This window comes from Morus notabilis, unplaced genomic scaffold (genome assembly GCF_000414095.1).
Source record: "Morus notabilis unplaced genomic scaffold, ASM41409v2 Scaffold99, whole genome shotgun sequence".
Lineage (NCBI taxonomy): Eukaryota > Viridiplantae > Streptophyta > Magnoliopsida > Rosales > Moraceae > Morus > Morus notabilis.
The window spans coordinates 1,888,002-1,913,197 of NW_010362482.1; the positions used below are offsets into that span (position 1 = coordinate 1,888,002).

At 38.3% G+C, this 25,196-nt stretch overlaps 2 protein-coding genes across 5 annotated transcripts; one reads left to right on the plus strand and one right to left on the minus strand.

The window, feature by feature from the left end:
• The first annotated feature begins 2,204 nt into the window (after positions 1-2,204).
• Positions 2,205-14,649, plus strand: LOC21410416 (AP-1 complex subunit gamma-2). Of its 3 annotated transcripts, none has more exons than XR_002902527.1 (19): positions 2,205-2,548; positions 3,912-4,214; positions 4,446-4,587; positions 6,882-7,055; positions 7,510-7,689; positions 8,471-8,625; positions 8,780-8,870; positions 9,450-9,613; positions 10,201-10,255; positions 10,963-11,082; positions 11,197-11,292; positions 11,728-11,855; positions 12,148-12,252; positions 12,410-12,681; positions 12,992-13,213; positions 13,302-13,477; positions 13,821-13,925; positions 14,092-14,273; positions 14,368-14,649. XR_002902527.1 is itself a non-coding variant. In XM_024168126.1 (18 exons), the coding sequence occupies exons 1-18, from the start codon at positions 2,517-2,519 to the stop codon at positions 14,185-14,187; spliced, it is 2,616 nt and encodes an 871-aa protein (XP_024023894.1). In that variant the 5' UTR covers positions 2,205-2,516; the 3' UTR covers positions 14,188-14,649. The 3 variants fall into 3 exon arrangements, 1 of the variants encoding a protein (XP_024023894.1); XR_002902528.1 differs by having other exon boundaries at positions 14,092-14,270; XM_024168126.1 differs by having other exon boundaries at positions 14,092-14,649.
• A 2,259-nt stretch (positions 14,650-16,908) lies between these two features.
• On the minus strand, positions 16,909-18,770 carry LOC21410417 (RING-H2 finger protein ATL47). Of its 2 annotated transcripts, XM_024168216.1 has the most exons (2): positions 18,662-18,770; positions 16,909-18,020 (listed from the first exon to the last, which is right to left on the minus strand). In XM_024168216.1, exons 1-2 carry the CDS (start codon positions 18,703-18,705, stop codon positions 17,057-17,059), a joined length of 1,008 nt encoding a protein of 335 aa, XP_024023984.1. In that variant the 5' UTR covers positions 18,706-18,770; the 3' UTR covers positions 16,909-17,056. The 2 variants fall into 2 exon arrangements, with proteins under 2 accessions (XP_024023984.1, XP_010100496.2); XM_010102194.2 differs by having other exon boundaries at positions 16,909-18,770.
• Between the last annotated feature and the right edge of the window lie 6,426 nt (positions 18,771-25,196).

Consider the following 25,196-nt stretch of genomic DNA (forward strand, 5'->3'; position numbering starts at 1 on the left):
TCTCGGGCGGGTCGGGCAAGTCGGGCAGGCGGGAAAAATTCGGGCAAAATTCAAAAATTCGGGCTTCGGGTCGGGCAATTCGGGCGGGCTTGGGCCGCCGAATACAAGCCCGCGGCCCATTCCAGGTGAAATTCGGGCTCGGGCGGGCGGCCCCCAAATCTCGGGCGGGTCGGGCAAGTCGGGCAGGCGGGAAAAATTCGGGCAAAATTCAAAAATTCGGGCTTCGGGTCGGGCAATTCGGGCGGGCTTGGGCCGCCGAATACAAGCCCGCGGCCCATTCCAGGTGAAATTCGGGCTCGGGCGGGCGGCCCCCAAATCTCGGGCGGGTCGGGCAAGTCGGGCAGGCGGGAAAAATTCGGGCAAAATTCAAAAATTCGGGCTTCGGGTCGGGCAATTCGGGCGGGCTTGGGCCGCCGAATACAAGCCCGCGGCCCATTCCAGGTGAAATTCGGGCTCGGGCGGGCGGCCCCCAAATCTCGGGCGGGTCGGGCAAGTCGGGCAGGCGGGAAAAATTCGGGCAAAATTCAAAAATTCGGGCTTCGGGTCGGGCAATTCGGGCGGGCTTGGGCCGCCGAATACAAGCCCGCGGCCCATTCCAGGTGAAATTCGGGCTCGGGCGGGCGGCCCCCAAATCTCGGGCGGGTCGGGCAAGTCGGGCAGGCGGGAAAAATTCGGGCAAAATTCAAAAATTCGGGCTTCGGGTCGGGCAATTCGGGCGGGCTTGGGCCGCCGAATACAAGCCCGCGGCCCATTCCAGGTGAAATTCGGGCTCGGGCGGGCGGCCCCCAAATCTCGGGCGGGTCGGGCAAGTCGGGCAGGCGGGAAAAATTCGGGCAAAATTCAAAAATTCGGGCTTCGGGTCGGGCAATTCGGGCGGGCTTGGGCCGCCGAATACAAGCCCGCGGCCCATTCCAGGTGAAATTCGGGCTCGGGCGGGCGGCCCCCAAATCTCGGGCGGGTCGGGCAAGTCGGGCAGGCGGGAAAAATTCGGGCAAAATTCAAAAATTCGGGCTTCGGGTCGGGCAATTCGGGCGGGCTTGGGCCGCCGAATACAAGCCCGCGGCCCATTCCAGGTGAAATTCGGGCTCGGGCGGGCGGCCCCCAAATCTCGGGCGGGTCGGGCAAGTCGGGCAGGCGGGAAAAATTCGGGCAAAATTCAAAAATTCGGGCTTCGGGTCGGGCAATTCGGGCGGGCTTGGGCCGCCGAATACAAGCCCGCGGCCCATTCCAGGTGAAATTCGGGCTCGGGCGGGCGGCCCCCAAATCTCGGGCGGGTCGGGCAAGTCGGGCAGGCGGGAAAAATTCGGGCAAAATTCAAAAATTCGGGCTTCGGGTCGGGCAATTCGGGCGGGCTTGGGCCGCCGAATACAAGCCCGCGGCCCATTCCAGGTGAAATTCGGGCTCGGGCGGGCGGCCCCCAAATCTCGGGCGGGTCGGGCAAGTCGGGCAGGCGGGAAAAATTCGGGCAAAATTCAAAAATTCGGGCTTCGGGTCGGGCAATTCGGGCGGGCTTGGGCCGCCGAATACAAGCCCGCGGCCCATTCCAGGTGAAATTCGGGCTCGGGCGGGCGGCCCCCAAATCTCGGGCGGGTCGGGCAAGTCGGGCAGGCGGGAAAAATTCGGGCAAAATTCAAAAATTCGGGCTTCGGGTCGGGCAATTCGGGCGGGCTTGGGCCGCCGAATACAAGCCCGCGGCCCATTCCAGGTGAAATTCGGGCTCGGGCGGGCGGCCCCCAAATCTCGGGCGGGTCGGGCAAGTCGGGCAGGCGGGAAAAATTCGGGCAAAATTCAAAAATTCGGGCTTCGGGTCGGGCAATTCGGGCGGGCTTGGGCCGCCGAATACAAGCCCGCGGCCCATTCCAGGTGAAATTCGGGCTCGGGCGGGCGGCCCCCAAATCTCGGGCGGGTCGGGCAAGTCGGGCAGGCGGGAAAAATTCGGGCAAAATTCAAAAATTCGGGCTTCGGGCGGCCCGCCGACCCGAAGTTCCTGCACTATCCACGACAGTCGAACAATCCTATACAATTTCGTATATACGTGTAACTCTAATCCAATCATACTCTACGGTGAGCTCCGCAGATGGTTACAGCCCGTGACGCTATCATTACCGGCAGAGAATTCACAGTGCCATTTTCCTCGTTTTGTTTATGATTTTTATTAAATTAAATTAATTTTGTTTGGTTTACTAGGAAAAAAAAAAGAAAGAAAGAAAGAAAAGAAACGAAAAGAAAGACGAGCATTTCTTCGCAAGTGGAAGGACAGGCCCTCCGAAGCGAAACTCCACTCTCTCATTCTCTTTCTTTCTCTCAGATCCAAAATCTCTCTTCCATCTTCAACTCTCTCTCTACAGATCTCTCGGAAATCCTGTTTGGATCTCGGATTTGCAATTCAGACTCGGTAATTCCTTTGCCGTTGAATCTGAAATCGTCAACCTACGAATTGATCGCTGAGGCCTGGGTTCGTGTTCCTCATTCGGATCTGATTCGAGCTTTCTCGGAGCTTCACCACGGACTTAGCCATGAACCCGTTCTCTTCTGGAACCCGCTTGCGGTAAGCTCTCTAAGCAATTACTTCAAATGTTATCAGATCGTTTGGATATTTCTGTGAAAGAGCATATTTGTGTATGTATATGAGTTTAATTTTATCGAATTTGGTTGCATATTGGAATTCTGGAGGTTTGTCGCTGTAAGTTGAGTATGTTCGGAGTGGTTTATGATTTGATTTAGGATTAGTTCGCGTATATACGCATTTCCTTAATTGGATTTTGATTCGTGGTTATTGAAGCTGTTTGATTTAATAATTTTGATGATTAAGGAAGGACGTAGCTGAATTGGATGAAATGTGCCTTGGGTTAATTTTATCGAATTAGGTGGGTTTTTGTCGCAATTCTGGAAGATAGTGTTGGAAGAATGAATGAAGTAACGTTATAGGCATGTGGTGATTTGAATGATTCTTTGAATGTGTTCGATTGTAAACTGTGATGTTTTTATCTACTCTCTGTCTGACGTACTTGTGGGAGGAGATTAGAATTATCCTTCCAAGACTTTTTAATGGTTCATGTAGTGTTAGTGGTGCATTGAGTTTATTTTTGAACTTGGGGTAGGAGATTTGAACTTGCTGGTTTATACCTGAAACCGCATGGTGCATTAAGTTTATTAATGCTGAACTTCTCCCATAGAACGTTGCAAATTACGAACGCTAAGATAATTTGTGCAGTAACTAGGCTCCTGAATTCATGCTCCTGAATTCATTCTTTTGCGAGCTACATGTCTATTTTCAAGTTCCTTCTGACTTTCTAGTGAAAAAAAAGTTCCTCGACTCTCCAATGATAAAATTTTGAGCTATTTTGAATACCAGCTTTTATGCTTCATAAAAAGAATACTATAGGTTACAGCTGAACATTCTGCCATTTTTGGTTTCAGATTCATTTAAAAAACTACCATATGCTATAGCTGCACAATCAGCCATTTGGGGTTTCAGTTTCATGTAGTGATTCTAGGAAATAGTCTATTGGTTGGTGAGCTTATCTTCTATTGGAAGATTTGTTTCCCAGTCTTTTCGGCAATTTAGACAAGTGAGTTTTGTATTGGCACCTTGCATTTTCTTAAAAGTGTTTAAGGAAGATCATCTCTTTACGTGCTTAAACCTATGATATCTCTTGCTATTGGAATTTTTTCATACTCGCATGCATGAATACTACAAATCAATGTTGCAATAAAGCTAGAAGAGGTTTGATGGAAGTCCTAGGTCTCAGTAGGAAACTCTTTGCTAGAAGTGTGCACGTGTGTGTGTTTCTTAGGCCGTGCAAGGAGCAATATTGAAATCCAACCATATGTCATATTCCATTTAGATCTTTTTTTCTAGATAACCTATCATGGATTTTTCTTTATACGACCTTACTGTTCTGATGTAGGGACATGATTCGAGCCATACGTGCTTGCAAAACAGCAGCAGAGGAACGTGCTGTCGTGCGGAAAGAGAGCGCTGCTATTCGTGCTTCAATTAATGAAAATGATCAAGATTATCGACATCGTAACCTGGCTAAGCTCATGTTCATTCACATGCTTGGGTACCCAACACATTTTGGTCAAATGGAGTGCTTGAAGTTGATAGCATCTGCTGGTTTTCCTGAAAAGAGGATTGGTTATCTTGGGCTTATGTTGCTCCTTGATGAAAGACAAGAAGTTCTTATGCTGGTCACAAACTCGTTAAAACAGTATCCTGCTTTTTGTTGACCTTTTTATTTAGAAAATAAAAATAAATATAAAAGAGTTCCTATCTTTTCATTCTTGATCTCGCCTTCTCTCATCCAAACTTCAATTAAATGAATTGATTCTTCTTGTGGCATTTACAAAAAAATATCAAAAGGGGAAATTCTGTTTTTTATTTTTTGTTGGCAGTCGTTGCCCTTTTTTTTTTTTCTTGGCAACCTTAACTTATATTTCAGAGATCTTAATCACTCAAACCAGTACATTGTTGGACTCGCTCTCTGTGCTCTGGGAAATATTTGCTCTGCAGAAATGGCTCGTGATCTTGCACCAGAGGTAGAAAGGTTGCTGCAATTCCGAGATCCAAACATCAGGAAGAAAGTAAGTTTCTCGAATTTTCGATGCCATGACCTGCTATCCCAACATTTCATTTCTCTTGGAACATGTGTTATGCGTCGTTTGTTTTTTAAACTTAACAGCAAAGGGTTGGAATGGGGACTGGAGGAACATTAGGGCCTATTTAGTTCGCTGATTCGAGTTGAGATGTGACTTTATGGGAGAACTTTTTACTGTAGCAAAAAAGTTAGATGTCATTGTTTCTGAGAGCTTTTTACTGTAGCAAAACTCGAATTCTAAACTCGAATCGGTGAAATGAACGGGGCCTTAGTTACCATGAAGTTAGCAATTATCAGTAATGGCCCTGGTGAAAACAGTACTTTATCAGCAGCAATGTCATAACTCATGACTTACTGACCTTCAGTATTTTAATTTCTCACAACGAGTGTTGAATTATTGCACCCTCAAAAGGTGTAACGTGTTCTTTATTATATATACATGCATGTATATATATTTCCTTTGTTTTTTCTACGCAGAACAATTATTTCACATATATGTTGTACAAATATGATATTGAGGAAAGGGGACTGGAGGAACCTTAGATTACCTGAAGTTAACATTTATCTGGATGGCCTTGCTGAAAAATTGTAACTTTTTAGCAGCTACCCATGGATCATAATTCATGACCTATTGACCTTTAGTATTTTAAATTTTCACAATGAGTGATTAATTATTCCATGTATAACAGGTGTAAAAAGCTTTTCATAATTTGTTTTTTTTGTTTTTGTTTTTTTTTTTGAAAGCAGAACAACTGTCAGACATATGTGCGGCACAAAACTGAAATTAAAAGCATTAAAGATGTTAGATGCATGTTAATCTCAAAATTCTTGCGTAGTAGATTGATTCCATCCTATCTGAATTTTTGACTTAGCTTGCTTTTGCTTCGTTGCCGCGTTTTCTTTGCCAAGAATAAAGGATTACATCAAGTATTTAATTGTAATTGATATTCTAAGGAGGTGGGTTTTTTTTGGCATAGTGTCATTAAAAGCAAATATGGTACTGTTTTTGGTGGTTGGGTATCCGGAGATTGTTCTAGGGTGACTATATGGTGTCCATGGAAAGCCATTCAGTCCCTGTGTTCTTTGTTTTGGTCCCATGCGATTTTGAATATAGGGGATGGTAAGAGGATGAGGTTTTGGGAAGATGGGTGAGCCGGTGAAGAGTCTTTTGCTGTTCTTCTCCCATACCTTTTTAGACTGTCAACCCTTCATAATCAGCCCATTTAGTCATTTTATACCGTAGGAAATGATTCTACTGTTTCTTGGAATTACTTTAGGAGGAATCCTAGTGAGAGAGAGTTGGGTGAGGTGTGGACCTGATCTCTTGTTTGGAGGGGGTGAGGGTCTGTGCTAGTTTAGAGGATAGATGGTAAGTCCCTTTTCAATTCTTTAGTTGATAACCAATCTTTTCTGGCCTTCCCTCTTTATCATTTTGTTTGGAAAATCTCGGTTCCTACAAAAATTCAGGTTTTTGGTTGGTTACTTTCACTTTGTAAATTGAATACGCAAGGTTTGTTGCAAAAGAGGAAGCCATTCCTTTCCATTTCCCCGGGATGGTGTGTGCTATGCAGGAACGATAATGAACAATAATGAGACATCGGATCACTTGTTCCTCCATTGCTCTTTTTCTTCGAAGATATGGTGTAAAATTATAGGGGAGTTCTGTTTACAGTGGGCTTTTCCAAGAAGTGTTCCTGATCTAATGGGTGTTGATGTTTCGGGTGATTGGAATAAGAGAACTAATCAGTTATGGAACACAGTAATCTTAGCTTCTCTTTGGGCGTTGTGGTTGGAAAGGAATAATCGTATCTTTGATGGAGTTGAGGGGGATGTTAGTGATGTCTGGGATCGCATAATTTACTGGGTGGCATTGTGGACTTTGCAAGATAGAGAATTCAAGGCTTTTTCATTCTTGGATCTCCTCAGGGGATGGGACTTAATTTTGTTATAGTTATGTTGTCCCTGTTGTAGTTTTTGTGGTTTTTGTTTGTTAAGTACTTTTGCTTTTAACTATTTTGTTTGGTTTGAGGACCCCTTTGTGCTCTAGTGTTTTTATTTTCATTATTAATAAAATTCTTGTTTCTTATCAAAAAAAAAAAAAAAAAAAAAAAGAAATTGGTATTTGGATTTTTTTTGGAAAACTTTTACATGAAATCTTTTTTTGTCTCTTTTCGTCGTATGTGTAGTGTTTAACAGTTTGATATTTCTCTTTTATTTTCCGATGGGCTGTCCTTAACAATTGGACTTTCAAGCTGATCAACGCTCGCTGTTTATTGTCAGGCAGCATTATGCTCTATACGGATAATAAAGAAAGTCCCAGACTTGGCAGAAAATTTTATAAACCCTGCTGCTTCCTTACTAAAAGAAAAGCATCATGGTGTTTTAATCACAGGAATTCAACTTTGTACAGATTTATGTAAAGTCAGTGCGGAAGCCCTTGAATATTTTAGAAAGGTAACTTGACTATGATCTGTAGTGCTTTTTGGAAAAGATTGTAGAAGGTTTAAACTTTCTCTGCAAGATATTAACTTTTTCAATTTTTCTTGTGGAGTTGATGTTATTGGGTGAAAGCTTTGGTTAGTTTTCCAGTGGTCTACATATAAGGCATCTATTCGCATACATGGGTTTTGCCCGGCGTTTTTTGTTTTATTTTATTTTGGGGGTGGCTTGGTGGGATATGTACCTGCTTGGAATTCTTGACTTTATGGACCCTATGTCCTAAAATCTCAAGCGAAGAATAGAAGTTGTACTTTTAAAGTTGGGGATTACATTGTTCAAATATGTAAGATTTGTGGGTTTGAATCATATAATTTGACAATAAGGATAGATCCTACAGAGTTGTTTATGTCACCATGGTTTTTGTGCCTGGTCTTTTTTAATTAAATAGATGTCGTAACTGTTAATGTAGAAGTGCACAGAGGGTTTGGTCAAAACTCTGAAGGATGTTGTGAACAGTCCTTATTCCCCTGAGTATGACATTGCCGGCATCACAGACCCTTTCCTGCATATCAGATTGCTAAAGCTTTTGCGTGTGTTGGGCCAAGGAGATGCAGATAGTAGTGATTGCATGAATGACATACTTGCCCAGGTTAGCCGTTACTCATGTTCCATCTCATGTTTTCCCTTAGACTTGGATTATTCAAGGTAATATATTAGCTTTTCGCTCCTTAACTATGTCAAGTTCATCAATTATTTGCGGTATATTTTTTTTAACTGTGATTTCTTTCATAATGTTACTATGTCTCATACTGCATTCCCAAGCTTAGCATTCTGGAGACCCACATATTGCATGCATTTAATTCATGCTTCTGCAATAGCGTATGTCAAACAATTTCCAATATTATTAACAGTGAATTTTCCAATAAGTTTGGTTAATTATGATAAAATTACTCTCATAAGCCTTTTAATTTTATTTTCTTGTATGAGAGTGTATTTTGGGGCAGTTGGTTGGTCTGTGTACACATGTGAAAGTAATGAGTAATGAGTAATGGACGTACGAATCTTTTTATTCATGGATTTAGGAAGGTTCATTTTATGTAGATAACGAAAAGAGGAAAAAAAGATCTTAGCTAGCTAACTTTTCAGCATTACATACTTATACAAAAAAAGAAGGGGGCAAAAAAAAAAAACAAACCTCTACCGATAGCTGTCGCTTAATGATAATGCGCTTTGGTGAATTCTGTGTACATTTTACGTGGGTGTATGAAATAAATTTTCATACAATATGATCCTTTGTACCTTTTGGTTTCTAGAGGCTAGTGGTCAATGTTCATGATAATTATTTGTACTAATTGCATCATGATTGTCAAAGTTCGCTTCTCCCCAGGCACCCCTTTTGTTTTCCACTGACTTGGTATATTATTTCTCAGGTGGCAACAAAAACAGAGTCGAACAAAAATGCAGGCAATGCAATTCTATATGAATGTGTAGAAACCATCATGAGCATTGAAGATAATGGTGGCTTACGTGTGCTTGCAATCAACATCCTGGGAAGATTCTTATCAAACCGTGACAACAATATCAGGTTCCTTATTGTGCTTACCTTGGGCATGGTTTTATTGTCTTTTAAGAAACAATATTTGGATTTTAGTTTATAACACTTGTTGAATTTGTTAAAAATCTGTTGTTAGGGAAGTGTCATGTCGTATCATAAATATAAACCTCACTTGTTTCTACAGATATGTTGCACTAAATATGCTGATGAAGGCTATTACAGTAGATGCTCAAGCTGTACAGAGGCATCGAGCAACAATTTTGGAATGTGTGAAGGTATTGCATGGTCGTGTTTATTTGCTTGAGGACAAACAAATCACTGCCCCTTCTTTTTTACGTGGAAGACCTTGGAGTTCTATACTTCTTTTGTCATTTTTTTGGTCAAGTAGAATTCTGTTTTTGGAGACAGTTTGATTTATCCTTACGATTTTGTGGCTTGGGGTCAGTGACCTACAGGAATATGGGGATTCAAGACTTTGGTTAAATGATTTCTATAATGTTATTTCCTGATTTGCTATCTTAGATATGTTCTGTTAATTTGTTGGTTTAAAATGTTTTTTTTGACGTTTATAATGGTAGATGTTATTATTTTTTTATTACTTCATTATTGCTATCTTCAACTAGTGTTGTTAATTTGTTGGTATATCTCAACTTGTGTTGTTAATTAAAATTCTAATACATACTTTTACACATAAAGATGAACTGAAGTTAAAATGATTCTCAATGTTCCATGCAATCTGATGCTTTTATCTATACCTTTTGACTCTTCTCTTGAATCAATGACAAGAACCAAGTCTTTTGGCAAACAAAACTATAGATTGAAAAGTTTGTGAATTTTTTATTTTTTTTCTTCAGGATTCAGATGCTTCTATTCGGAAAAGGGCTCTTGAACTTGTTTATCTTCTTGTAAACGAGAGCAATGTGAAGCCTCTTACAAAAGAGTTAATTGATTATTTAGAAGTAAGTGACCAAGAATTCAAGGGAGATCTCACAGCAAAAATATGCTCCATTGTAGCGAAGTAAGTTGCATACTTCATGCTTTTGAAGGTGGCCTCTTTTCTCCTTTGGAAATCACACACTGGGTTTTTAATACATGCTATGCATTGGGCTTAAAGTTGTTACTGCCTCAAAAGAAAGAAAGAAACTGAAACAAAAGTTGCTTGTTTGCGCAGGCTATTACTATGATATAAGATTTGTTGATCATTCCATTAGGTTCTACTTGGTTAGGTAGCTGTTCACTAATTTCTTGCAATGAAATGATCTTATGAGGTTTCTAATGTGGTGGGACTGCTGCTGTCTAATTTTTGCTCTTCCTAGTACCTGTTGCCATCAAAATTATTGTGTCCTTTCGATTCCAGTTCGCTTATTTTTAGTTTTCTACACAGCCGTTCTATATAACATAATGTTGACATGTCTCTCTATTTTTGGACTTACTACTATTGATAATACTTGTTCTATTTCTACTGCAACTGGCTTCTTTTATTTACTATTTTAGTTGGTTGGATGCAAATGTAGTTCAGTGCTGTTGGATTGTTTGGTAATGTAAAACGACAAACTGATTTGACAGAAAGCTTAGATGATTAACATCTGTACTTTGTTGCTTTAGGTTTTCCCTGGAGAAGATTTGGTACATAGATCAGATGCTTAAGGTTCTTACAGAGGTATAAATTTAAAAGAAAGTTATGTCTAGCGTAGTGTTTAGAGAATTATGGCGATCTTGATTTATTTCATAGTCTGATCCAAATTAGTGTATTAACTTTTTTGGAGCAGCTACAGGGGGTATTTTGTGATTGTTCTTCCTACTGGTGCGATATGTGCAATTTTTTTTTTATATTTTTTATATTTTTAACTGAAGCCATATGTGCTATTAAATACTAAATTACTATTGATGCTTTCAAATCCTCCTATAAATTTTTGGAGCCATCTGCTAGTTTCTATCAATGTCTCTGCATGGATTATTATTTTAAACGGTTGTCTTTTAATGAGCCTTGTCAAGGTTCTAATCAACTTCAACTTTTATAAAGTTCCAACTTTTTGCACATCCAGTACAAATCTTTACATTAGCTGGTGTTTTTCATCGTTCATGATTTGCTTTAATTGCCCAGGGCCAGAATCCTTTGCAATACCATGGCATGCCTTCTATATTTTCTGCTTAATTCGTTTCATATGATTTATGAAATCTTTGCACAGCACTTTTAAGACGTTTGCCTTTTTGTGTATCTTGTTAGTGTGAGCAGATATGACTCATCACACGCCCAAATTCTTGCTATTCTTGGCTGCTGCTGAGATCTTTATTTTTCAGCATAATTAGTTGTATTTTTTATTTCAAGTGATAAGAAGCTACTGATCTTTATTGTATGCTTAGTAGGCTGGAAATTTTGTAAAAGATGAAGTATGGCATGCCCTTATTGTTGTGATAAGCAATGCTTCTGATCTCCACGGATACACTGTTAGGGCACTATATAGAGCATTCCAAACTTCTGAGCAGGTGAGCAATTATTTTCTCTCCCTTTCATACTGCAAATGGCCAACGGATTGTTCCCACTATTTTGATTATTCAGGCATGAATATGATTTTATTTGTTTTTATTTCATTTATTCAGGAAAGTCTTGTTCGAGTGGCAGTTTGGTGCATTGGAGAATATGGCGATATGTTGGTAAACAACGTTGGCATGCTTGACGTTGAAGATCCAATAACAGTAAGTGCACGCTTCTCTGGACCACGTTATATGATTTTGCTCTCAGTTTTCATTTTTAATTTTGTTTCTGGGAAATATTTGTTTATTATAAGAATTGCAACTTACTATGGAGTCTAAGAACTTTGACATATGCTGAAACTTAATAATTCAGTTAACAGAAAAGTTCTTTCTCTTGAATTTTATTAGAGAATAATATCAAGATAGCTCAAGTATACGGACGCAATTTTGATTCTTGTGTTTGTGATTTTTAGATGTTTGACTTCTTGCATCATGCTGTTTAATTTGCATCCGCCTCTTGCTTATGTTTATGAAGAGGGAGCCTACATTTAAATCTAACATGTTTTTTGGTAGCAAACATTGCATTTAAGTAATCTTCTATTGATTTCTTTGACAGTATTCCGCCAAGATTTATTTTATTTTATTTTTTTTGAGCAGGTAACTGAATCTGATGCTGTGGATGTTGTAGAGATTGCAATTAAGCGCCATACCTCAGATTTCACCACTAAAGCAATGGCTTTTATTGCTATGTTAAAGCTTTCTTCACGGTTTCCATCTTGCTCAGAGTATGTAAATATTGTCTTCCTGTTTCAGTACTGAATTCTTTTCCCTAAATTTGTCCAGATTTGTTTCTTATGATTCTTGTGCTTGGGGAGCATAAAGTCCTTGGGCCATGTGTGTCTGTATTCTGATTGTTTTATGGCTTTGTTTGTTGACATTAATTAACTATATTTGGCTTTTTGTGCTGTTTTTATGCTTCCCTCATTCCAGTTGCTAACAATGATGGAATAATTTGTTGATCTTTTATCATCTCTTCTAGTGTGAAATTACATATAGTTCTTTGAATACCATCTGTAGGAGGATCAAAGATATAATTGTTCAATACAAAGGAAATCTTGTGCTGGAATTGCAGCAACGATCGCTTGAATTCAATTCTATTATTGCAAAGCATCAGAATATAAGGTATATGTTTTTTTTTTTTCCCTAATGAATTCAGACAACTATCCTTCCTCTTTCACATTCTTAAATTCCTTTTTCTTTTTTTTCCCCCTTCTTGTGGTTAGAGAGGGTCTTCTTGTTGCTTTTATATTTGAAAGCTGATGAAGGGGAGTGCATGCAGGTCTGCGCTAGTGGAAAGGATGCCAGTTTTGGATGAGGCAACTTTCATGGGTAGGAGGGCTGGTTCTATGCCAGCTACTGTTTCAACTTCCACGACGACTTCGATCAATATACCAAATGGAGTTTCCAAACCTTCTGCGGCTCCTCTTGTGGATTTGCTTGATCTAAGTTCTGATGATACTCCTGCTGTGCCTAGCTCTACCGGTGGTGGCGGTGCTGATTTTCTTCAAGATCTTCTTGGCGTTGATTTATCGCCAGCTCCAAATCAACCTGGTTAGCTTCGGATGCATTGCGTCATAACTTCATAATGAAATCCAAATACACACACACACACACACACACACACACACACACATATATATATATATATATGTATTTGTCGTTTCTGATTTGTTTTGAATGCCATGTTCATGAACCTTTTCACTTTTGTGCAATGATATGCATAGCTTCTCATTATCTAATCCTATATGGTGATACTAAGAAGTGAATCTTTATGGAGGATTTTTCTGCATTACTTCAATGGTGATTCTTCAATCTAATTTTAGCTCATGCATATCTTATGCAACTCTTTCTATATGTTTAGGTATGAAGCCTGCTCTGCAAAATGGCACCGATGTACTTTTGGATCTCTTGTCTATTGGCGACCCTCCTGCACAAAGCAGCTTATCAACATCAGATATATTATCCTCTGTTCAAGATAACAAATTACCGGTGGCGCCACTAGATGGACTCTTATCTCCATCTGCACCAGCCACTCCTGTGATTGATTTATTGGACGGCTTTGCAGTCAAACCACCAACCCCTGGTAAAATTTTGGGAGTATTTGAAGTCCTTTCAGCTGAGAGAGCTTTTTCATTATAGTGATAACCTGTTTTTTCCCCTCTATAAAACAGAAAACAACGGTTCAGCTTTTCCATCCATAGTTGCTTTTGAGAGCAGTTTGTTGAAGCTATTGTTCAACTTTTCGAAGCCACCTGGAAACCCACAAACAACATTAATTCAGGCTACATTTACAAATCTGTCATCCGATAGCTTTACAGATTTTATTTTCCAGGCAGCGGTTCCAAAGGTAATATCTGGTATATTTTTTCTTTTCTTTTTTTTTTTTTTTTTTTTTCATTTTTGAGGCTACTGCGATCCCATTACATGGTAGCTAGCTATACAAATATGTTATTTCATTTGTTCATCTTGGTGAGATTCTAAGAACCTCACAACCTGAGCCTTCATATAATCAATATTGCATGCTTATGCATTGCGATGGAGAGCTACAAGTGCTATGCTATCACATTTCTATATTGCGTTAGTAGTCATATGAGATTTGCCCTATTGGGGTCTAGGAAATTGTCGCGAACTACTTTGTGGCTTAATCATGTCAGTTTTCTGATATCTTTTGGTGCTTTTTTAATCCACAGTTTCTCCAGCTGCACTTAGATCCAGCAAGTGGCAATACATTACCTGCAAGTGGTAATGGGTCCATCACACAAAGTTTGAAAGTTACTAACAGTCAACATGGAAAGGTACCTGAAGTAGTGTAACTTATTCTATTCCTGAGTTTGGTCTGTTCCTTAGACTTACATTACATGATATGAGAAGTATGAATTTGTAATTTAGTTTGCTTTAATCTCTCCTTTCTCTCTGTTTTCTTCCGCAAAGAAGATAGTTACAAAATTCATTTGTTTTCAGAAATCTCTTGTCATGCGCATAAAGATTGCTTTCAAGATGAACAACAAAGATGTTTTGGAGGAAGGACAAATCAACAATTTTCCGCGTGGTTTGTGAGCCTTGGCGATCTTCAGGGACATTTAAGTTAAAGATGGCGTTTTCTTCTAACCATCTACAGTGGACGTGCGATCTTTTGTTGGGTGGTAGATTTTGTAACAGTTGAGCCTGATTTTTCTCGGGTATGGGATCTTTCCTATGGCTTCTCACCTTTTCTTTACATTTTTCTTCCTCTTTTAGGTGGTTGATGTATATTACTACAAAAATTATCCCCGTATGGAATTGTGGGAATTGAATTTTGCCTTAACGCACAAAGAGAAGTGAGCTCATACGTTGTATTGAGAACTTGAGGTGCTTCTCCATTTTTTCTCTTTCTTTTTTTTTTTGTTTGGATTTGGCCGCCTGTTTGGGTTCTTAGTTGGATTCTAATCGAATTGCAAATCAGTCATATAGTATGTTCAATATTATATCCTGTACCATTTACCCTCAATGAAATGTAAGTTTATATTATTTGTTTGTTCATTTTATTTGTTTACGGTACTCCATTTTATGACCAGTATATATATATGTATATTTTTTTTAAATGTAGATGGTACATTTTGGTGTAACCGTGTTAGACTCGGTCTCCTCTCTGTTTCCTTGTCTATTTTGAAGCTCTGCTTTAAATATCTAGAGTAGGTATATACATAATTTTTTTAATAATAAAAACTCTTTTGAATATCTATAGTATGTTTATGTATTTGGTACTCATGTCGTTAGCTGGCTCTTGCACAAAAGTTAATGGTGTTTGCTGTTCTGCGTTCTGTTGTTTAAAAGTAATATAATCATAACAAATTTCAACATTCATAATTACAACATCATCAGTCAAAGCCATTCGATATGGAGGCCGTTTTTTCGGTCTTCATTTTCATGAAATATTTTATGTCCACAATTAACACTCAAAGGCCTTGGATTCTCTGCGATTTGCACACAAATCGACTGTTGATTAGTTTCCTCAATTCAAACACATCTCCTTAATAACGTGGAAAGGAGGGTAGTGCTTGATAATGTTTTAACTTCAGACACCGCTTTTTGCGAAGTTGAAATAAATAAATATGGATAATATTATGAACACCAATCTCAATTTTAATTTTTGTATACCAATTGATATGATGATAAAGTTTTCATTTTTATATTAACAGGTACTCAAATATGGACACGTCAATTAATGATAAATGATTGTATATATTAATAAAAAAATAACACACGTCAGTTGATACATGAATTAAAATTGGAGTTGACGTCTCTAAATTTACTCAATATTATGATCTCTAGACTTACCAACTACCGATGCTTGACTTGATTTGTGTGGGAGTTTCCAGCGAAGCAATTCTAACTATTTTGGCAGGTTATATGCTTGCCAACGCTGATGTGAGAAACCAAACAACCCTCAGTTCAAAAAAAAAAAAAAAAAAATCCACTCTTCCCCAAAACCCCCAACTGCCTCCTACCTAAGTGGTCCACCCTTTAATTATATCTTGCTCTAATTTGTCTTAATTATAACTAATCTCCATCTTTCTGTCACAAACGACAGTTTTTTCTTCTCAAAGTCTCCAGAGAATAAATGTCACCTTTGTTTTCACGTTAAAAATACACATCGATGCCATCAGAATTCTATCCTTTCAGAAATTGCTATAAATGAAACGATCACTACAAGACATAAGATGTAGATCTCATCTGAATAATACATACAGGACTCAAACTCTTATTTGTTGCACGGCCATCAAATTTAACACTATTTTTTATCATTTCCTATTCCGTTACCTTACATTTCAAAATAGTATCTTCTATGCGTGTTTCCCATCCCAACTTTTAGTCTCGTAGGGCCATACTTCAGATAAAAACTAGTTTAGATTTTTAGGGATTTCCCATTCAAGCTGTGGAAAACGCTTACAAGGGAGAATAGAAGCGACAATACAAAGAAGGAAGGACCACTCGTACTATGACCCTACTATGAACATTGACATGACAAGTTATTAAAAGGCTCGTCATTCACAAGAGTCTCTCTAATCCCTTTTCAGGACCCCGCCACTGTGTCCTACCCAATAAAGGAAGGAATTCCATGAGAAGATCAAAAGAAGAAAGAAACGAATTTTATTTTTGGGCAAAAAAGCAAAGTTCTAGAGAAACCAAAGCAGCGCGGCCCAAAAAAAGCGACATTATGATATGACTCCGCAGTAATCAGAGTAACACTTTCGTTTTTTTTTTATTTAAAAAAGGAAGTTTTTTTTTTTTAATGGGATTAAAAAAAATAAATTATTGATAATTTTTTATTTTTTAATTATTAAATTTATATTAAAAATTATCTATTTCACGTATTTATTTAATTTGATATAATTTTAATTAAATTTAATGATCAATACAACCAATAAAGATGCTTACCAGAGAAAGTTCTTGAAAATAAGATAAAAAAAGTGCCCTTTATTTAATTCTTTGTTTAATTTGTCTAAACATCACATGGCTTGATAGGCCCCAAATTCAAATGGGACAAATTGTTCGAAAGCTATGCACGCCCACGGAGGAGATATGACATTTTACCCCATCTCATCATTTTCAGCCTTAGAAATATGTTCACGCCACAGGCAAAAGTAACTGCTTATATTAGTCTTTGGAATTAAAGTCACATAACAACCAAAGCATAGCGCTCTAGACTGGGGAAAGGAAAAGCAAAGCAAAAAGCAACTGTGAAACTCATTAATACATGGAATTTTTCATAACAAAAGATAAAGTACATTGCCCACTTGTCATAAGGCTTTACTAGAAAGATACATGATACAAAGAAGCTGCAATATTGCGTGTAAGTGATGTAAATAAGAGGAAAAACAAAAGAAAATAATTGTTTTGAGAAAAGAAGAACAAATTCCATTGAAGAGGTGAAGAAAAATACAATTCATGTGGGTGGAGATCTGTCGGTCAATGGCAGTCCCACGGTAGTAGAAGAAGTAGTACTAGTACTGCTCAAATAGGGTTCTAAAGAAGTTGGAAATTTGCCCTTCCTAGACCATTGCCATATTTTGGAAACTGAAAAGCTCTCACCTTTGCTTCCAATGTTAATCTTCTTGGCCTCAGCATCTCCATCATTATCCAAGCAATTCCTACTTGGTCCACTTCTTCCTTTCACAATCCTTAGGCTGTTAGTGTTATTACCACCAATAATGCTCTCTCTTTTTGGCCTTAAAGCCAGTACTTGCAAATCTGAATCAGCAACCACATATTGGTATGACCCCATTGAATAACATCTCCTTGAATCCAAACTACTACTGCTACTACTAGTGGTCTCTCCTCTTCTCTCTCTCTCTCCTCTTCCCAATCCTTCTCTCTCTCCTCCTCTTCCTCCCCCATCTGCCCCATCATTTATGCTTCTGAATTTGCCAAGTCTGACTGAAAACACCCTCTTCTGAATATTATTTTCTGAGGACTTTTGACCAATGGAAATAACCCCATTTCCTGGATTTCCTGAGGGACCAAATTCATCTTCACTTGGATGATCAGCTTCAAAATAAAAAACTGGGTTCTCAATAGGAAGTCCAGGAGTGTACAAAGTCCCTCTACATAGAGGGCAAGTTGAATTAGACAGTAACCATGTGTCTATACAATCAATGTGAAAAGCATGACTACACAAGGGGAGCAATCTCAGCTTGTCTTGTTCTGTGAATTCACACAAGCAAACTGCACAATCAAATGGCTCTTTCAAGCCCATTATCTCTTTATAAAGGAACACAGGAAGGGCGTCAATGAAGGCTTGATCCAGGCCTGAGTCATGGAGATGGAACAGTTGTTGTAACTGTCTTTGGAAAGCACTGGACTCTGACATTTCTGGGTATCTGTTTGATTCAGATACTGAGGAAGAAGACCTATTTTTCATGAGAAATCTAACAAGCAAGTGAAGAAGACCAGATATGAAGAAAATAACAGCTAAGATGATTATGATGATAAGAATTGCTGGGCTTATTTTACTACTGCCTGAGGATGATGGTGAGGAAGTTGGTTGGTTTTGGTAATCAGTGTTATATGATATTGAAGGAGACGAAGAAGAAGAAGAAAGAGAAGAGCTTGTAAAGATGGCATTTTTCTGCCAGGTTTGAGATTGAGATTGAACCCAAGACATTTTAGGATAGTGGCAAACTAAATTCACCATCACTTTTTTATCAGCTTTTTCTTAGATCACAGACAGGCACATGCTCACCAAATTACTATTGCTTCTTCTGATATCAAACCCAACTCATACATTTGAGTTAAACAAAAAGCAATAGATTGGGCACAATTATTACTCTTTCTTTGAATTAGAAGAAATCCCAATTGGGTTTAGTCAACAATGTGAAGGAAAAAAAAAAATCTCAACTTTGACTGAGATTTGCAACTGCTCTGGGTACCTAAACAGCACACCACTTTTTCTTGGTTGAGGCATTTGACATGAAACCCAGATAGTGTTTTGTGTAATAATAATAGTGAAAAGGAACACACTTTAGAGATGTCAAGGTTGCAGTTTACCTACCTCAGCCCTGGAAAATCTGCCATTAATGGAGCCCATTTTGTCATGTGGTTGATAAGTGATAAGTTTTGTCTTTGGACAGCATTTGTTGCACTTACTAAAAGGGTGAATAAAAATAATAATAATGATGATAATAATAATAATAGTAATAATAAATACAACCCTAACGTACTGAGTAGTTTTGGAACTGAAAGTGGCTACAGAAATGTTTAGTAGCCTCCGAAAAGCAACAAAGGGGCAAAACTGTCATTTACCAGTAGAGAGTGACCTTATGTTACATGCATGCCACGCCATCCGGTTTTTACGGTAAAATTCAGTGTGAACCTCTGGAATTTCTCTATATATAATAATTTATTTATTTTGAGAAAAAGTATTTTTGTATATTTAGGGAACAAATATCCATGTCCTTCTTTTTCTTATTCTTTTTCTTTATGCTGCTACTAAAAGCACAATCTTTATTCATACTTCGGAGTTGTGTTATCCAGAAGTGTCACCAAATCATTGGACAACACCTACCCTTATGTTAGATCCAAAATTTATTTGGATCATATATATGGACCCTTTGAAAGTCCAGCTGTGAGATTTCTAGAAAAGCCCACAAATGTTTGCCATATTATGGACTCCTCAAGTCCTTGACACACACACAACGGGTTTCAATGAAGTGTGTTTTCTCGGGACAGATTTAGTTTTTTTTTTTTTTTTTTTTTTTTTTTTTTTAACCAGCTAATTTGTTTTTGTTTTGGATCAATAGTCATTCACAAGGCCAAAATAATAATAATAATAATAATAAAATAAACTACCAATAAATTTTGGTTTTAAGTCGTCAAATTTATATAAAAACTGTCTGTTCTATATATTTTTTTTAATTTGATGAGATTTGAACCAAATTTAACAATAAAAGATAAAAAAATATGCACTACTTATATATGCGCCCCTACTAGACCCTTCTTTCATAACTCACTGATCATGAAATTAGATTTTCCTAATTTTGGACCATGTTGTACAAGTGTGTACACGTATATGGTTGGAAAAATGGCTTAATAAGCCATGTTAAAGGCCCATTTTGAGGCCCATATTGGAATGGGCTCAATTGGTTTTTGGGATGAGTCGATGGAATTGCGTTCTCCATCACGAGTAGATCGAAATCGGATATTCACACACTCAAAATGAATATTGGGTGAATGAAAAATTGATGCTCTAAGCAAGCCACTTGGAATGGTTAAATAGGTTGAAAATTACAAAAATTCCACATAGGCTAGGAATGAAGCCTTGGTGGTGTATATAAGTATTTGCACTTTAAAACTTAGGTAAGCATGTATACATGAGAGGCTCTCTCACGTGCAGGGGGTGCAAATCACGGGCCCAGTGAGTTAGGGGCCCAATGTGTGTCTCGCGTGACTTGCAGACATGAATACCGTACTGAAAAGTCCACTCCGTGCAGGCCTTATTTTGCAACTTTTTATTTTATTTTTTTACCAAAGAAAGGCCCTAGACCTTTCACATTCCGGCCAAAACCGAAATTGGCTTGCATAATGGTGATTAAAGGGGCTTAATGGCTAGTTTAATGGCCGAGCTTTATTGTGAGATAATGGCCAGCTTAATGGTTAGTTATGACTTTAATTTTTCTTCTTAAAATCTGAACCTAGCTATGGTTGTGGCCGGATTCATCTCTGAGGAAAGAGCATGGTTTTGCACCATAAAGATTGGACCATAATTGTGTGATTAAGTCCCATAATTCCTTGTCTCATAACCCCTGTTTTAAGAGCCTATATAAGACGTGTAACACATGAATGAGAGCACCCAACAAGTTGCAGCACACATATCTTCTCTCTCGTTTTCCTTTCCTTTCCTTTCTCGAGTTCTTTTTGTGGTCGTTTTCTGTGATAGAGGAAAGGTGTAGTTCTAGTTCACCGGACAATCACTACAACAATTAAGCCCATTTGCGACAACAAATGTCGTCACAAATAATACTCCATGTCGTCGCAAATACCTACCGTTAAATAAAATAACCATGTCGTCGCTAATAACTTCAATGTCGTCGCAAATAATATTGGCGCGCAAATTTCAATGGCGCGGATTATTGGCGCCAAGGTAATCCGTTTTTTTGCGATGACAAGTCATCACTATTTGTGATGACATTTATCGTCGCAAATAGTTTTACCTTATTTGCGACGACATTGTTTTACTGTCGTCGTAAATAATCTTATTTGACGATAAAGTAGGTGCGGGAAAAAATCATTAGTTGCGACAACTTTAAAATATTTGCGGCAAGAAAATATCGTCGCAAATATTTTAGTATTTGCGACGACATTTATATTAATTTGCGACGACAATGTCGTCGTAAATATTTTAGTATTAGCGACGATATTTTAAATTTATTTACGACGAATATGTCGTCGCAAATAACTCTGACCTAATATACCCATCTTCTTCTTCTTCATTTTCTCCCGACGCTCTCTCTCTCTCTCTCTTGCAAAATCTCTTTCTCTCTCTCCTGCAATATCTCAGTCGTAGCCTCCTCTTCCTGTCGCCGCTGCTGCCGCCCCCACCGCCGGCCTCTCCTTCTCTCTCTCTTCCCTTCTTTCTTTCTCTCTCTTCCGAGCGAATCTCTCTTCTTCCCCTCTCCTTCCGCCGCCACCGGCCCTCCCCTTCCCTCTCTCCCCTTGTCTCTCTTCTGGTCTTTCTTTCTCTTCCCTTCTCTCTCTCTCTCTTCTTTCCCTTTCCTGCCGCCGCCGCCGCACTGCTGCCCCGCTCCCGCTGCCCTGCTCCCGCCACCCTGCCCCTGCCAGGATTGCATAGAGGTGAGTTTTTTTTTTTTTTTTTTTTAAAACAATTCTGGTAATAACTTGTTATTATAACTAGATTATACTTAGAACTTAGAATCATTTCTTAAGCATTATACTTAGAACTAGATTATACTTAGTATTAGATTCGAGCATGAAGAGCATAACATTTTTTTTCTATAGAATTTGTAGTCGTAGCCTTTCATAAATTATTAAGCTTCGTCAAATTAGACCGGACTTTAGATAATTATCTTCGTATATTTTTGAGTGATTGCTTAAATTTTCATATTCGTTAATTTAAATTTAAGTTTATTGATCAATATTTTTTATTTATATGCATCATATAGATCAACATATGACTTATTAATTAGTAACAATTCTGTTGAGATTAAACTCTCATTGAATATCAATGTGAGAGACATATGAGAACATTTAATATTAATCTTAATGCAAAACTTTTTATGAATAAGCAATTAATTTGTTTGTGTATCAAATTTAAAACTATAAAAAAGTAAAGTATTCATTCTTTTTTGCGTTTTTTTTTACTGTAGCCCTTTTTTATATACAAGCGGATCAAGCCCATAATATTTTTTTAAACTCTCATTGTGTCTATATGTTACTCTAGATGTTAATTTTGGTGTTTGAAAATTATGTTTGATGTTTTAATTTGATGTAGGCGTTTGATTTTTCGCCTTCGTCCTTGTTTGCACGGTTCCTCCGACGTAATCCTTCTATTTTCAGCCCCCGTTTAGTGGGTTTGAACTTTGTAAGTTTTTTATATTTATTTAGTTTAAAATTGTAGTAGTTGTATGAATTCGGGATTATGATGACAATATTTGAATTATGCTTTTGTTATATTGTTGAAATTTAGTATATGTTTATGATTCTTGTTCTGGGTGGCACATCTTGCAGCTATGGTGTGCCGAAATCTTTTAAAGTTATTTTTCTGTAGGTTTTGATTTTTGGATTATATGAAAAATAAGTCGTTATGCTGCCAAAATTTAGTTAGAAAACCAGAATTTTAATAAGTTCATTAACACGCTTTAATTAATAAAACTTAATTGTGTTAATTAAGAGTAAAATTAAAATTAATTAAACACATTAATAAATTGTTGTGTCTGTTGTTGTTTATAGTTGAAATGCCGATTGACAAAAGTTGGACTTATTTGAGGAACCGATTGTCGGATGAATATTGGAATGGGTTATCAACTTTTATTGAGGTCGCCAAAAATTATACAACTTCAATTGGCCATATCAGTTGTCCTTGTATGAAATGTAGAAACCATGAAATACATCCAATAGAAACTGTGATAGCACATATACATCGATTTGATTTTGATCCATTGTATAGAACATGGATTCACTATGGTGAAGTAGAAGTGGTTTCAGGTGTAGACCCAATAGTTAATCAACCAGTAGACGAGATGTTTGCAGTCTTAGAAGACGTTGCTGGGATTAATGATGACCATGGAATGTTGGATGAGACGCATGTAGATCTAGAAGATGCACAGTACGCTGAATTTAAGGATCTACTTTCTGAGCTCCAGGTGGGATTGTATCCGGGCTGCACTAAGTATTCATGTTTAAATTTCTTAGTGAAATTGATGCATTTAAAAGTGTTATACAAGTGGCCTAATGAGTGTATGGATGCTGTCTTAAGTCTATTGAAAGATGCATTTCTGGATGTGAAGTTACCTTTTTCTCATTATGAGTTGAAGAAACTCATGAGTAAACTTGGATTGGGTTACGAAACAATTCATGTCTGCAAGTACGATTGTGCTTTGTTTTGGAAGGAGACCGCTGATCTACAAACGTGTCCTGTATGTAAAACATCCCGTTGGAAGAAAAAAAAAGACAAAGGGTACTAAACAAGTCCCGTGTAAAGTACTACGTTATTTTCCGTTAACAGATCGGTTGAAGCGTCTGTACGGTTCTCGTCACACAGCTAAAGATATGACGTGACACCAGCGTGGGTGTTCAAATGATGAGGATTTAATGCGTCATCCAGTCGATGGTATTAAATGGAAGGAGGTAGATGAAAAGTATCCTGAGTTTTCACGTGAGCCGAGAAATGTTCGCTTGGGGTTGGTCGCTGATGGTTTTAATCCTTTCGGGAACATGAGCCTCTCATACAGTATGTGGCCGGTGGTTTTAACGGCCTACAATTTACCTCCGTAGTTATGCACTAAGGATCCTTATAAGATGTTGACATTGTTGATTCTTGGCCCAAATGCACCCGGAAAGGATATGGATGTCTTTTTAAGGCCCCTTGTGGATGAGCTAAAAGATTTATGGAATGAAGGAGTAATTGTACGTGACGCAGTTTCGAATACATCATTTCAGATGCGAGCTATGTTGCTCATGACTGTTAATGATTTTCCTGCTCGTAGTAGTTTATCTGGATGGAGTGGCCAGAGCTATTTAGCATGCCCAACTTGCAACGATGCAACTCTTTCAAAGAGGATAACAAGTAAGACTTATTTTGTTGGCCATCGGCAATGGCTTCCTATTAAACATGGGATGAGAAAAAATAAAAAGTTTGATGGTATGGTTGAGAAACGACCTCCACCGGCTCAAAAATCTGTTCACCAAATCTTAGCTCAGTTACAAAATGTGTCCTTCCGATTGCCTGGTAAACATGAAAAGTATGGTGGTAAGAAGCAGAAAAGACATGCAAGCGAGCTTAATTGGACAAAGAAGAGTATCTTTTGGGAGTTGCCTTATTAGAAGTCATTATCGTTACGTCACAACTTAGATGTCATGCATATTGAGAAGAATGTATGCGACAGCTTATTGGGCATAATTCTAGACATTGACGGAAAAAGTAAGGATACGGATAAGGCGAGAATCGATCTGCAAAATATGACGGTGCGCAATGAGTTGCATTTGTACAAAGACGGTGATCGTTGGATGAAACCACATGCGTCTTATACACTATCTCCCGACGACAGTAAAAAGTTTTGTGATTTTCTAAAGTCAGTAAGGTTTCCTGATGGATTTGCTTCAAATTTAAAGAAAAATGTGATCGAAGGGAAGAATAAAATTACTTGGCTAAAATCACATGACTGTCACATCATAATGCAGCGATTATTGCCAACAAGGATACGACCGTTCATGAAGAAGGAGATCGTTGATGCAATAACAGAATTAAGTAATTTTTTTGAGTTAATATGCTCAAGGACATTGCGGAAAAGTGATTTAGAGAAAGCTCAACAAGATATTGTGCTTATTTTATGCAAGTTAGAAACAATTTTTCCTCCTGCCTTTTTTGACATAATGGTACATTTAGTTATACACTTGCCTGAAGAAGCCATTCGAGGAGGACCAGTTCACTTAAGATGGATGTATCCGTTTGAACATTTTCTTGGATCGTTAAAGAAATATGTCAAGAATCGTGCACGTCCTGAGGGTTCGATTACTGAGGCATACATTGTGAACGAAGCTCTGCCTTTTTGTTCGTTGTATTTAACTGGAGTTGAAACACGGTTTAACCGACTGACCAGAAATTGGATAGACGATGAAGATCGTATTGTTAAAAAGATTTTTGTATTTGATACTCGCTATCGACCAATTGGGAAGATGACCCCCGTCACATTGGATACTCATTTGCGAGAGAAAGCCGAATGGTACGTCCTACAGAACTGTCCAGAAATTCAGCAGTTCATTGAGTACGTATTAGCGACATGGACAAGAGGACATATGATAGTGCGGTTGGTATTCATACCAGGGACATATGTGAGCCCTTCCACGATGCT

Coding starts and splice junctions, on each gene's coding strand:
- LOC21410416 (XM_024168126.1), top strand. CDS start 2,517: ATGAACCCGTTCTCTTCTGGAACCCGCTTGCG. Junction 4,215..4,445: donor GTCACAAACTCGTTAAAACA/GTATCCTGCTTT, acceptor CTTATATTTCAG/AGATCTTAATCACTCAAACC. Junction 11,083..11,196: donor CATTCCAAACTTCTGAGCAG/GTGAGCAATTAT, acceptor TCATTTATTCAG/GAAAGTCTTGTTCGAGTGGC.
- LOC21410417 (XM_010102194.2), bottom strand. CDS start 18,304: ATGGTGAATTTAGTTTGCCACTATCCTAAAATGTCTTGGGTTCAATCT.